At 39.6% G+C, this 13,715-nt stretch overlaps 1 protein-coding gene across 7 annotated transcripts in view; it reads left to right on the forward strand.

Annotated features, from left to right (window-relative positions):
- The window catches only part of SULF1 (sulfatase 1), a 126,229-nt gene that overhangs the window by 55,225 nt on the left and 57,289 nt on the right, over positions 1–13,715 (forward strand). For 4 of the 7 annotated variants that reach the window (XM_040691315.2, XM_015282902.4, XM_040691297.2 and 1 more), the window contains exons 5-7: positions 4,504–4,563; positions 4,883–5,121; positions 10,801–11,040. In XM_040691315.2, the coding sequence (XP_040547249.1) occupies positions 4,950–5,121; positions 10,801–11,040 (412 nt within the window). In that variant the 5' untranslated portion in view covers positions 4,504–4,563; positions 4,883–4,949. Of the gene's footprint in view, positions 1–4,401; positions 4,564–4,882; positions 5,122–10,800; positions 11,041–13,715 lie in introns of all 7 variants that reach the window. The other 3 variants (XM_046928489.1, XM_040691332.2, XM_040691306.2) reach the window with 1 other exon arrangement.

The following is a 13,715-nucleotide window of genomic DNA, read 5'->3' on the forward strand; positions in this document are numbered from 1 at the left end:
TTTTTCTAGATATTCAGAATTCTTTTTGTTGTGATTTGCTCTTCTACTTTTCTTGTTGAAACTCTGGTTTTAAGGAAACAGAGAACTCTAGGGACATATTCCTGTCAAAAATCTTCATTAAAGATAAAACTGTCAAGTCAACTGATCATACTTAAAATACATATGATGATAGTACTCTTCTGCTTGGGATCAGGAAAGAATGATCATACACTTGTCATGATTGATGTTCAGTGTTTTGTGTGTTTGAAGATTTTTATCCATTTATTTATACAAAAAAAAAAAAAAAACCTGTAAGTAGAAATTATCCAAAATAGTCTTTTACATAAAAGGCATAAGACAATTAAAGACAATTCATCATGTGCAATGATAAGATATTTTGCTTTTTCCCACGTTTTTGATAATATTCATCCAAGTTTCTAATGCTTGTCTGCAAATCTCAAAAAATCTCCTAAGTATCAAAACACTTATATATGGAATACATCTTAGTTATATACAACAAAGACAATTTGTGGAATTGGGGAAACTTAAGTACAGTGTAATAATCAATGGGATACTGGATAGTAATGAAGAACAAAGCACTTAACTATGAAATTGTCATCACAGTAGGAGTGCCTTCATTTGGGATCACCGTTATACCTCACATTCATAATTTTCTGGGCATATATATTACTAACATCAGGGGAACTGAAACTTGAATTCTGGTTCTCAGCTCCACAATCCACAGTCTATGTTAGTCTTATTATTAATATGTCTTTCCTTGTCCAGAGCAGATCCATTTTTGTTTGTTAGCCTTTAACTGTGACTTTGGATCAAGTGCTGTCCTCTTCACAGCTGTAAGAAAACACCAGTGGGTCTAGTGTGGTGTAAAGAAGATAAAGTTGTCAGTCCTTTGTTACCACTTGGTTGTGCATTACTGGTCTGGAGCACTGCGTATCTCATGGTCTTGGGAACAGCTATATGTCCAGAAGCCAATACTCATTATCCCCACATTTGCTTTCAGATTTATAAACAAGAAAGAAATCTGTTCATGTAAGGCAGATTCTCAATACAAGGATATGTGGAGGCCACATTTGAAATGTATGAAACATAATGAAGTCCACACATCTTTAAAGCTTAAATGGAGAAATACGCTTAAGGATATTCAGTAACTTTGTTTAATAAAAAAAAAATACATGATCTTGGACAGATGTTTATTGGCCAAACACTAAATGGCATTTTGGGTGAGCACAGTAAAAAATGCCCATGTCAAAACAATGTGGATTTTCAAAGCAAAAATGATCTTTTTTCAAAACAGACTGTCAGTCGTTGTGTTCCAAATTAAATACAAAAAAGCCTTAAACACTTCTTGACTAAAATGAATATAAAATCTACAGATAGTTTCAAAAGATATTATTCTATCTTTCACTTTTCCTACTGGTCACTGAAGAGACCTAGAAATAAAGTCCTCCTAGTTTTTATTCCACTGACAAAAAGTGGCCCTTCTTTGCCAACGTAATTCAAGTTTCACGGGTAATTAATTCTCCATGCCAACGAGTCCTTGAACTGCTTGTTATAATACTAGCAACATAGAACCAACTAAAGAACCAAGTTTTCAGTTTTTATCCCATGAAAGGTGAGTACAAACTATGAATTTGTGCTCTGGGGGGGAGGAAGGGGGGAAGAATAACTGTAAAATAAAAATTACATCCAGATGAGGAAAAATAGTCTCTCTGGATTTCCTGCTGCTCTGGTTTCATTTATTTGCTGACAATGTTTCAGTTGTCAAAGGTACAATCTTTTGGAAAAATGTAACTTAAATTTATCACATAGCATATGTATGGAAGTTACAATCAATATTTGTAAATTCTGCTCGAGGAAAACATTTCTTATTACAGTCTTGATTTCTGAACACTACACAATATTTGTTACGTTTACATCCGTGTTTGAATTTGAAAAGGTCTCTTTTATAATTTCTCTTATTTTTGTCTATTTCCCAAGGCAAATTACAGTGTCTGTAGGGATACTTGTATCCCTACAGACAGTATCCAACACAAATACTGCAGCCTTATCTTCCCTGTCATGGCTGAATTTTGACAGTTTTCTTTACTTCATTTCCTTCTAGAACTGGGAATCAGACTGTAAGAGTGCCCCCTTACAGTTCTCAAAGAATATTTCCGAATAAAGATTTGTCTTATGTAAAAATGAAATTGTTATGAGCGACAAAAGGTGGCATTACTGCGCTCTTGTGCAGGAACAGTTCAATGAAACTTGGTTAACTAATTTGATACATATAGATCGGTCTTTATCATTTCCTTTATCCATCAAGGAGAAAAAATTAGATAGTTGGAACAGAAACCCTTCATGCTCTTTTTCCCATAAAAGAATTGTTTAAGGTAGCCCTGGCTTGCTCGAAAAATCTAAAGTTAAATGATTTCTTTTAAAAACCAGCACATCCCAAAGAGGGTAAAATGAATAATGCTTGTCAAAGTTAATTTGCATTAGTCAAAATTTTATTAGCACTAAGGTGTAATTGTCAGGAACTTGCAGTTTCATCCTGTGGGGGATTATTCAAACACATTGGTGCCAATGTTTGCTCAGTGCAGTCAGGATGACTGCACTTTCTGGGTCAACATTGTCTGAAAAAGTTTGCTGTACAGTACAACTGATGTAAGAAACTAAACACTGAGTCTCACTTCACATATCCTTTCACTCTTTGTGAGGTGAGTCAAAGTTTTGCTATTTAAAGATCAGACATAGAGAAATCTTATTTCTCCTTTGCACCAAGAGCGTGTAGTGTCTGGTGTCTGTCAGAAGAATGCTTACTTCTTCAGTAATCTTGTTCTTCAGTGCTTTTGTTGGCTTTCGTGCTCAGCTTAGAATGAAATACGGGAAAACTGAAGCATTTTTAATAGTCAGTCTGGACTAATGACAGATTTCTAGTCTGCTTACCTGAGTGTTGTGTAATTAAAAAATGGCATTTAATTTTCAATGCCCAGCCCCGTTATTAGCTTTGCAGTGCTACAGTGCTCATGAGAAGCTGCAGTGTTTGGTGGGGCAGAGACAATGAAAGACAGGATCTCTCTGCAACAGACACTTGGATTTTCCTTTTAAAGACATTCACACTCTTCTGGTGTAATTACAGCCTGCCAGAGTGAGAAGCATGAAACTGTTTAGCTTGTGAAGCTTAAAATAAAAGGTGTATGTGAAAACAAGAACACAATCCTTTTTCTAGCAGTCCAGTACCTAAATCCCTTCCCTTCCCTGTCCTATGGCTTCTTCCCTGAACTTTATAGCACCTTCCTATTAACGTATTTTTAGGTGAGTGATGGGACTTCTTTTCTATCTTTTTTTTTCTGCATTGCTTTTGTTATGCTCTTTGCACTTAATTGTGTGTTTGTTGTTACTGTTTTTTGTCTAAATACACAACTCAGCTTGGGAGCACAGATCTTTTGAATGGTGCTCCAGTCTAATTATATCATGTCCACCCCAGTTCCCATGCAGCTTTCCCCATAAGCAGATGTCTTGAATGTTCTTGGACTTGGGTGATGGTGTGGGTTTTTTTACTGACTGATGTCACCATGCTTCATCTGTAGCCCCGAAATTATATATGTGGCAGGTCAGTACCCTGGAGGGAGCAGGCTTGACTCCATAGTTTCTTTCCCTCCCCTTCCCTTTTGCCCCCAGAAATTCCCTCCCCTCGACTGTGTAACAGGATGGTTTCGCAGTGCTTCGCTCAGTAATGCAAAAAATGTTCAAGTGTGAGTGGCTGCCCATTCCTCCCCAGGCCAATCAGTCATTCTCAGCCGCAGGTTTAAATCTGCTGCAGCGAAGGCAAGCCTGTGTGCTTGCATTGGGTCTTACAAAAGCAAGGCTGTGTGACTGACAGGCATGGAGAGGGGGCTCCAATAACGCACCCAGCCGAGTCTGGAAACGGAGTATCAAGGACAAGGCTGTGCCAGGGGTACCGTGCATTATAGATGAGGCACACGGGTCCACCGGTGATTGATTGAAGGACAGTTACGCTCCTTCACAATGCTGGGTAAGATCATCTGGACTGTCACTTAATATGAGCTTTCTTGTCAGTGGGAAGATGACTTTTCATGTTGCGATCCAATGCAGACTGCAAATGACAGCCTTGCTCTCCTCTCTGCTTTGTAAGGGTTTAGCCGCTCGTGCAGGTGAGTTAAGCTAAAATAGCTTTATTGCTTGCCAGGTGCCATAAGCTGGAATTAACTCTTATTTGCAGAATCTCAGGCTGCCTATAAATGTTGCAAAAGCACCTGTGTTTGATGACACGATGCGTATGTCCTTGATCTCTAGCAGCCAAGGTGCCATATAATCGCTGCATGGGTATGTATGGTATTAAATTAAGCAGGTGAGCCGAGGGGAATGCACATGGTTTTTTTTACTCTTCTATTTCAGGACAGAGGAAGAAGCTGTACTGAACAGTTCTGGAGACTTTGAAGCACAGGCACAGCGCTGAGGTCTTTGACTGACAGACCTTCTGCTTTCTCCTTCTTGCAGGGCTCCTCCTACAGATGTTCTGAACACGTCTGCATTCCAGCAATTTTGTACTGCGCCCAGGTACTGATTGTACGGAACATGCTGCATAAAAAGAAGCATGGGATGTAGGAGAAGGAGCACAGTGAGGAATATACCAGGAGTCATGCCTGTACAAAATGCAGGCACTGGCGTGACTTCAAGCAAAAATTATTTGAGAAAGTGTAGTTGCAGAAGGACCGAGTTTATTCTTAGAAAATGATAGATCAAAGCTCCCATTCAACAATATGGCTTATAGTCATGTCAGACAGTATGTGTCAGGTTTGACTTCCCTGAGTATCATCTCACTGTGTGACTGGAAGTTTAATTATTGCTTGAACAGAATTTCTTTTCCTCCTTGCAGGTCTTGAAAACTAGAGTTCAGGCACTTCTGGATTGTTTTTTTTTTTCATTGAAGTACTGGAACTACTATGAAGACCTCTTGGTTTGCACTCCTCTTGGCAGTGCTCAGTTCTGAACTGCTGACAAGTCATTCTTCCACTCTCAAGTCCCTGAGGTTCAGAGGCCGTGTGCAGCAGGAGCGAAAAAATATCAGACCAAATATCATCCTTGTGCTCACAGATGACCAAGATGTGGAGCTAGGTGAGAAAAAAATCTTATTTGCTACTTCATTTCCTCACATGCCTTTCAGTAATTTCTGCCAGGCGAGTACTTTAAACTCAGAGAAGGCAGTGGTCCTGAAACAATAGCAGACTGTGGGACGGATTTGGAAAATGAGTTAACAAATATTATTCAATAGTATTTATAAGGTTTAATTGTAGACTTTATGCTTGTCAAAATCAGCTGTAAAAGTACATAAGATTATTTCTTATGTGAATTATTACAGTATTTGAAGTTGATCTGTTTTAAAACTATGGTCCGTATATAACAGTAAGATAGTTTTGCTTTCACCAGTTTACCAAATATGTGAGCACAACCTGGATATTTCAGCCAGGAGTGCTTTTTCACATATTTATTCTTAGGGTGGAAAATGTTAAAACACTTGGATGATGTTCCAGGAGACCTTTGAATGTTTTCCATTAAGTAAGTTAGAAAGACATTATGATGGTTATGCATATAACTGATTTTTCATTCACTGCCCAAAGTGAAAAATTAAGGAGTGAAAGAGGATTATTTTAGGTTACCCCCAAGCAAATATTTTAGTTTTGGGGGTGGAAGGTAGGATCAAAAAGGTGAAAAAATGCAAATCAATATGAAATGAAATCTTGCATTCTTAGTGTTTTAATAATGAAAGACATGCTTTTAATAAAAGGTGGATTTTTAAACAAAATGCCATATAGATTGAAAAATCGAAATGCTTCTCTCATAAAACTTGTAACAAAATAATTCATTTTTTCTAAGATCACATACATTCAGCTAGAAACCCATAGACAAAAGGTGGCCTAGATCTAAAAAATACCCCGAAGCTCATGACTTATTAGCATTTTTGTATTTGTCATTATATAATAATAACTTACACAGTCTTTTTGGATTGTGAGAATACAATTAATAAATTGTATTTTGTGACTGAGGGTTAATCCTTTCACGCAGCAGCTATCCCTATCCCCCACAGCTCCACAAGCAGGCCCTGAGATCTGAGTACATCTTATCTATTTCATTTCTCGCTCTTTCAAACGTCTGCTCTGTTTAGCCGTGCTGCATAATGAATGGCTGTTCCTGGCTCTATTTTTGGCCTAAAATACAGCTATTACAATAGGAATGCATTTCTTCTGGATAGAGTTGTTCTGAAAATTTCACTAAAAGGGTCAAGTCACGTCTTCCTTTTTGTGGTCAGAAAGAGCCTGCGTTCTCCAGGGCGCTGGGGAAGGTAGGTCAGCAGACACACATCTCTGAACAGTGTTACCGAAGAGCTGTCTTCAGTCTTGTGAGAGGGTTTGCAAGTGGTGAAAGAGCAGGAAGGATGTGGCAAGCCACTTTGTTCATTTTGTGGAGCTCCTCTCTTTGAAAGCCGCACTGGATGCTCACAGAGGCTCTGGCTCTTATTAACAAGCAGTTGAGCAATAGCCTGGACATACATGCATTCCCACTGCATTGAATGAAGACACAGGTTTCCCCTTTTCATAGATCATTTCACAGGAAACAGGATTCAGCCCCAAGACTTACTGTACTGCATTATTTGCACTTCTACTAATAAATCATTCTGCTTATTTGAAAAACAAAGCCATACTGTTTTCCATGTGTGAATTATCCCCTTGCCCTTTTGTGATTCCTGAGAAAAAATCCCAAGTTTCCCGGAGGTCAATGGGAAGTAACACTGTATGCCACAAACAGAATAAAGCTTAGGGCCCGATTATCCAAAACTCACAAGACTGAAAGTCTCTCGATATGGATTATTTGCTCTTATATTCCCAGCATGAACATTTATAAAAGCTGTTCTAAATGAATGCTTGAACATAAAAGCGTATAAGGTGCACTACAGACTTCAATCAGGAAAGATTTGTCCCCAGATCATGTGTAAGCATTGAACCAAAATATTCAGCTGCCTGAGTGCAAATGATATACAGGGGAATTATCCAAAGTAAAATTTTCAGGAACCTGAGAGCTTGCATTTAGTTAGTGCTCAAAGCAGGCTGTCATATCGATCTGTACTGTCCCCCTGAGTTCTGCATTCTGAATACAAAGTTCAGCAGAGCTGCTGTCTCATACAACTTATCAGATAAAACCCCCAAATTGCTCTACAACTCCAGTCAGTTCTTATACATGCTGGGAGGAACATAGTACAGAGGAAGGGTATTACTGATCAGCTTGTAGATAGTGGCTTAACCAGTATGAAGCAGCCTGTCCACAGCTCTTGAGGAAAATCAGCAAAAACTTTGGTCCCAGGGGTGGGAACTGATTGGTCAAATTGGACCTATGCGTACTTTCTAGCCCCCACCAGGATTCTGTAGGTAAAGGCAGAACTGCCTGACACTCAGGCAAACTCATATTTGGCTCAAGACAAAGCACCGGGTTCCACAGAAGCCAGAAGCCACCACACCCCTGGAGACAACGTATTGCTGCTCCTCAAGACAGTGGCCCCAGCTTCCACAGAGGTCAGGTCTATACTCCTTTCAGAAATGAGCATAGGTATTTCCAACTTTATGCTCAGTCTTTAATCACTTCCTCAGTCCTCAAGTTTCTCCATCACTTCTTTCTCCTATGTACTTCTACATATCAGTCCCTCAAGCCATGACTCCACAGTAATTCACAAAATCCTCACTGTGAATAGTTTCTTGTGTAATGTCAAAAAGGAGTCAAAACTAATGAATACTTTGGTAATTCCAGTATTACTAACCCAGAACCCTTTCAGATATTGGAGAAGCATGAAAAAGCTTAAAAAAGTGGAGTGAAAATCCCAAAGAGCTAAAATAAGACAAGTACCTCTGCCCACTTGTTTACAGCCTATCGTGCCACCCAACAAAATCCAAATAAATGGATTTCTACCTGTATATACATACATATAAATGGATGGATTTCTATCTGTATATATACATATAAACACATCCTTTACATTCAGCTGTTGGTGAAGGGATCACAGCTGACCACATCATATGAGGCATAATTTGCCTGATTTCCTTTCCATCTTCACTAGAAATTTCAAAGCGCTAAAAAATGTAAGCTGAAAAAACGAACATACATTCTGAGATTTTCAAGAGCCCATCACCTTCCAGTTGCCTTGCTTTCAAACAAATTAAGACAAGATGGTTTTGGCTGTCCCACTGTAGAGATGTCCACCTGTGATACATGTGGGTGAAAATCCATAGCAACTTTATGACTCTTTATGAAACCCTGGTTACCACATATTTCTCAACATATGAGGAAAATAGTTGGAGAGGCGACACTGAATTCTGTATTTGACAAAACTTGCTCATTTCTGTGTCCAAAATGGCTGTTCCCAGTTATCTGGTTCCCTTCAGGTGCTTCCCACTTGGTCATGTAGAGTGTGAGCATCCTGCTGTCAGACAGCGCCTGAATGTGTGTGCCCTGAAGACTGTGGGCCAGATGGTAGAGAGCACAAGCTGTGAGGAGAGCTACAGACAGCAAAGGATTATAACTTATATGAACAAGTTTTATCTCCTGCTTATGTTTTGTTTTCCAAATGAGGAAGTCTCACCTGCTTTGAAGTGCCTGTTCCAGAATTTCCAGAGGGGCTAAATCTATTATCAGTGTCAGTAAGTGCATACCTGGAGGAAAAGCTTACTCGTAAACAGCAGGTTTGCAAGAGAAGAGGGCTGACCAAGCAGGGGAATGAGGAAGCACTCCAACAACTATTCATCTCCAATGCAGAGAGGCATGAAAGTGCACAGCGGCCCTGCTGCTGTTACTGTGCATTAGAGTAGCACGGCAGTGCACTCCCATCCGAACACCTACAAGCACTTTGCAGCTGAGCTCTGTCATAAACTGACACTTCAAAAACGAGCGAGCTATGTTAAAAAAAAAAAAAAAAAAAAAAAAAAAGAGGGGGAAAAGGAAAAGCCAACCGTGTGTCCAAAATAAAGACATGTAGAATGAGAAACATTTCTCATTTGATTTTTACTTAACAACTCAGTGAAACGCTCCTGCTCATACAAATGGAAGATCCTTTGTGCTCAGGGAGCTCTCAGTCACTCTCTTAGTTCTCTGTATCTCTAAACACATGGTTTTTATCTGTACTGAGTTCAAGACAGCACAAATGCTAATGCTCTCTGTTTGGAAAAGAAAGACTCTGAAAGAGGAAGAATCTAAAATGGATCTTTGGGTATCTCTGCTCAGGGTGCTGAATGTATTCCTAAAGACACAGGTATTGCTACTGCACCAGGAAATTACAGAATCATGGAATCATACAATCTTTTAAGGTTGGAAAAGACCGCTAACATCATCTAGTCCAACCATCAATCCATCACCACCATGCCCACTAACCACATCCCTCGAGAACCATAAACCATTCCAAGAACTAACTAACTGCCTCTTCCTCTTTTTTTTTTTTAATGAAACAATTGTGATGCAAAAGATTTCACACTCAGCACTGACTCTTCAGCCCAAAAGCAAAACAGAGCATGCTGATCGTTAGCTAATAGCTAACCTACATACGATTTTACTGCTTACATCTAAGGATGAACTTCCTTGGTAGTTTTGTGTTTTTAGAGATATTTCTTTCACGGTTTTAAAACTGTTGTTTTTTTTAAGTGATCCAAGCACAACCATCAAGAAAAACTCTCATTCTATCTGTGGAATCAATGCTTTTAATTTTAATTTTACATTTAAGCTGACTGCTGTCAATTATGAAAAATGAATTGTAAAACCAAAGGAAAAAAAAAAAAGAAAGTAGAATTCCAGAAATGTCTTTTTACAGCCAAAATTGTGTATTAAAATTCACAGACATTTCCTGGCTTCATACTGACATACCCACAGCTCACACTCACCCTTCAATCTCTGCTCTTTTGGATAACAAAAAGAGCAAAGTTTGACAGCTGTCAGCAAGTACTGACAGACTCTATCAGGAACTGTTCAGTCTTTTTGCAGTCAGAAGCATGCAAGCCCTGCCTGTCTCACCTTGTTTTTCTCTTAAGATGTTTCAAATGACCCCAAAAAATCTTTAAATTAGATCAATGCAAAAGTGTGTTGAGAATGCAAGAGTTTCTTGAGAAAGGTGCTGAATTTTGCTAATAATTTTTGCATACATATTCATCTCCAAAATCTGATTTTGAGCACAGCGTGTTAGTTTTGGAGCCAGCCATGCTGATCCTGAGTCGAGAGAAACTTCCCCTTAGGAAGATCTCTACCAAATTCTCTTTCCCTTCCCAACCACCTAATCATTCCTTCCCTTTCTCCTTCCCTCTTTCTGTCCTCTTCTCTCTCTCTGATTATCTGATAAAAGAGAAGGAATTGCAATAGATTCATTAGCAGCCTCTGAATTTTACATATTTTACTGGCACATTGATGCAGTCTGTATAAAATACTGTTTTCCTAAAGCAGTGTTTGAAGAACTGTTGACCTATAAATTTGATATAGTTCTAAAGTTCTAATGCTATATTTCTAGATTAGTTTGCACTTCAGCTTTGTTTTGAAGCCCGAGGGAAAAAAAAGCCAAACTCAATCTTTCTGGAATCCTAAAAAATATTTTTCACTGATATAAAAAAAGATTTTATCTTTTCTTCTAAAATTACCTAAGTTATGGAGTAGTAGAGACTGATGTCTGAAAGAAAGGTCATCGCTGATACTCTGCTTTTAATGACAAAATAGCATCCAGTATGTTCTAGCTGCTTTTAGAAGCAAAGTGATAATCAGTTCCACTTATTGCAGGGTCCTTACAAGTGATGAACAAAACCAGACGGATTATGGAGAATGGAGGAGCATCCTTCATCAATGCCTTCGTAACCACCCCAATGTGCTGCCCATCGCGTTCCTCCATGCTGACTGGAAAGTATGTGCACAACCACAACATATACACCAACAATGAAAACTGCTCTTCTCCCTCCTGGCAGGCCACTCATGAGCCACGCACTTTCGCCGTGTATCTGAATAACACTGGGTATCGAACAGGTAAGAGGCAAACACTAGCTCTATGTTCAAGTGATGGTGATGGATGTTGAATGAGGGGTCTTGAATCACCATCTAAAATGAAGTAGCTATTGTTCAGAATTGGGTTTATAGAGAGGGGTTTAGTGTTGTGGGGAGGGAGGGTAGCATGACCTACTTGTACAGATTGGCAGCTAACAGTCATGTCAAGATACTTTTTTGTACTGGAGCAGCATATTTTCATGCTCAGATGTCCCAGGTGGGAAATATGCTGTTAGGCAGTTACACCTAGTGAGAAAGAGGTGCACTTTCATGGCATTGTGGGTCTGAACTGGCAGTTCCAGCCATGATTATGGTCAGTGTTATGGCCTGCTTGTGGACAGCTGCTAACAGTTCTGGGGGAAGGTGTCAAGGCCAGACGAGGGACTGGTGCCAAAGACCTCACAGGAGCAAAGTGCCTGTCATGGGAGTGAAACAAGGTGAATGCTATAATTTAAACTTTGCCATGGGGCGATACTTCATTTGCATTTTCTGAGAATGAATAGAAACATGCCTTTAAGAAGGATTGTTCTGCTGTGCGCCAATAAGATTTGATAGTTTTCTTGTAAATTCCTCGTGGTTTCTGTAGTCAGAAGATCCCTGTCCTGTCTACAAAGAACTCTTCTTATTCCCTTCGTCTGTGCTTCAGCTCGATGTAAAACCCGATTCATTTATGCATCACCTATCACCTAAGATTCAATCTGCAGACACATCAGGCTCCAGCCTGACTTCCCCTTCCCAAGGTACAGGAAGGTTGCGAGGTCATCAGGGTGCAATTTGTCCAGAAGTATCGTTTGACTACAGAGACTCTCCTTTACGGGACCACGTAGACAGAGATCTCAATGCCAACTGTGTTCTTTACAATGTAGTTGGTAGGGAAGAAATTTGTCTCTATCAGTGGTTTAGGCACAAGAACAGATTGCTTTCAAAACATATAGCAGGCTAATGTCTCCACACTGTCTGCTTGTCCTAATTCTCTTAATGCTGCTAGATTCAGCGCCTCACATTTATCTGCCTGTTTGCCATCATTTCTTCACTGCACAGACAACTCACTCTTTCTTTCTGTCTCTGTAGTTCTGGAGAGCTTCTGCATCCTGTTTAAAAAGCTAAAACAAACAAATATTTATCTTCTCTGAGCCCAACACATGCACTGAATAATACTCCAGTCTCTACAGAGCTGATTTCTGTGGACTTGCTGTCAGAGTGCAGCACTGCTAAACCTGAGTAAGGGTCTGCACCAAGGCTTTTGAGGAGAAAAAGTGAGGGGAGAGCAAATTGACAGTCATTGCTAGAAAAGGTGCTGAAATGACCCTAGAGCCTTCCTGCTTAGTGTCCCCTTCACGTGGAATCTACATTTCTTGCTCTTTAAGAAGTTCAGTATCTTATTGACTTGTCATCTAACCCTTGCAGAATTGAATGCCTCCTGCATAAACTGGACAGCTGTCCAGTTTGCTGTCACTAGACCTCTGCCCTTCTGGGGCTAAATGATCTGCTTGGGTAAATATGTGCCACTGTGTATTATGAAGGCATGTGGAGATGTCTGTTAAATGCAAGTTTGGTTCTATTAAATGGAAAGGAACAAAGTGGTAAAAAAAAAAAAAAAAAAAAAAACCCAAAACAAACAAACAAACAAAAAAAAAAAAGACAGGCAAAAAAAACCTTTCCAGAGACAGACCGAGGGAACACAAGTCCTAGAACAAGCAGGGCAGTTGAGTTTTAACAAAGGGCAGGACAGAGAAAAAGACCATGGAAGCAAATGGAAATACATTAATGAAAATCTGCTTCTGACCAAAGTATGTTGTTTGACCCTGTAGTAATATGGCCCTGAAGAACTTATTAATTTACTCCTTGTAAGATGAGCCCACCTTCCAATTACCTCACAACTATTTTTTGAAGTGGCAGCTTAATTAACAGCTGAACTTATGATATATTTTTCAAGGAGAGTGTTGCCTCATTAAAGAGTCATCAAAAGTCCACTAACCAACTAATAATTTACATTTCACAGCTAGAAGGTTTAATAAAACTGTAATGATTCAAGAATACCTGGGAGTCAAAAATAATTGGGAGTAGGAAAGAGGTAGCTAGGGAGAAAGAGTGACTACATGACACATGGGCTCGTCGCAACTCTGTGCTGATGCTGCAGACACTGCAGGTAAATCAGTAAATCAGTATCCACCTCAGGGAGCAACTGAGACAGAGGAAGAGAAAGTGAATGGCCAAATACCACTCACTGTTTGGTGGCCAACCTTAAAAGGAACGAGTTTGGAGAACCCCAGTGCAATACAGCAGTTGAGACAACGTGCTATACCTTGAATCTGGTTCTCTGTTTGAAATGATGAGGATTTAGCTTCACTTTTTGCACAAGGTCAAATAATTATATAAGCCAGTGGAAATAAGGGGGTGGCAGATTGTTTATATAATGTTCTTACTTCTGTTCACACCAGATAGTTTCCAACATCTATAAAGCATTTGCTGTCTAAACCTGCCTCAGCCTTAACTAAACCCTCTATGCTGCAATTGATCACACAAGGGCAGGCTGCTTATGAGGAGAGTCCTGCTAAAGCCGTGACGACTCCAAGTAAGCACAGCAGTCCATTTAAAGAGAGGTCTGAAATGTGCTGTAATAAACTGCAGTCATAATTAGAGCCCACTGGGAAAAC

Source organism: Gallus gallus, chromosome 2 (genome assembly GCF_016699485.2).
Source record: "Gallus gallus isolate bGalGal1 chromosome 2, bGalGal1.mat.broiler.GRCg7b, whole genome shotgun sequence".
NCBI lineage: Eukaryota > Metazoa > Chordata > Aves > Galliformes > Phasianidae > Gallus > Gallus gallus.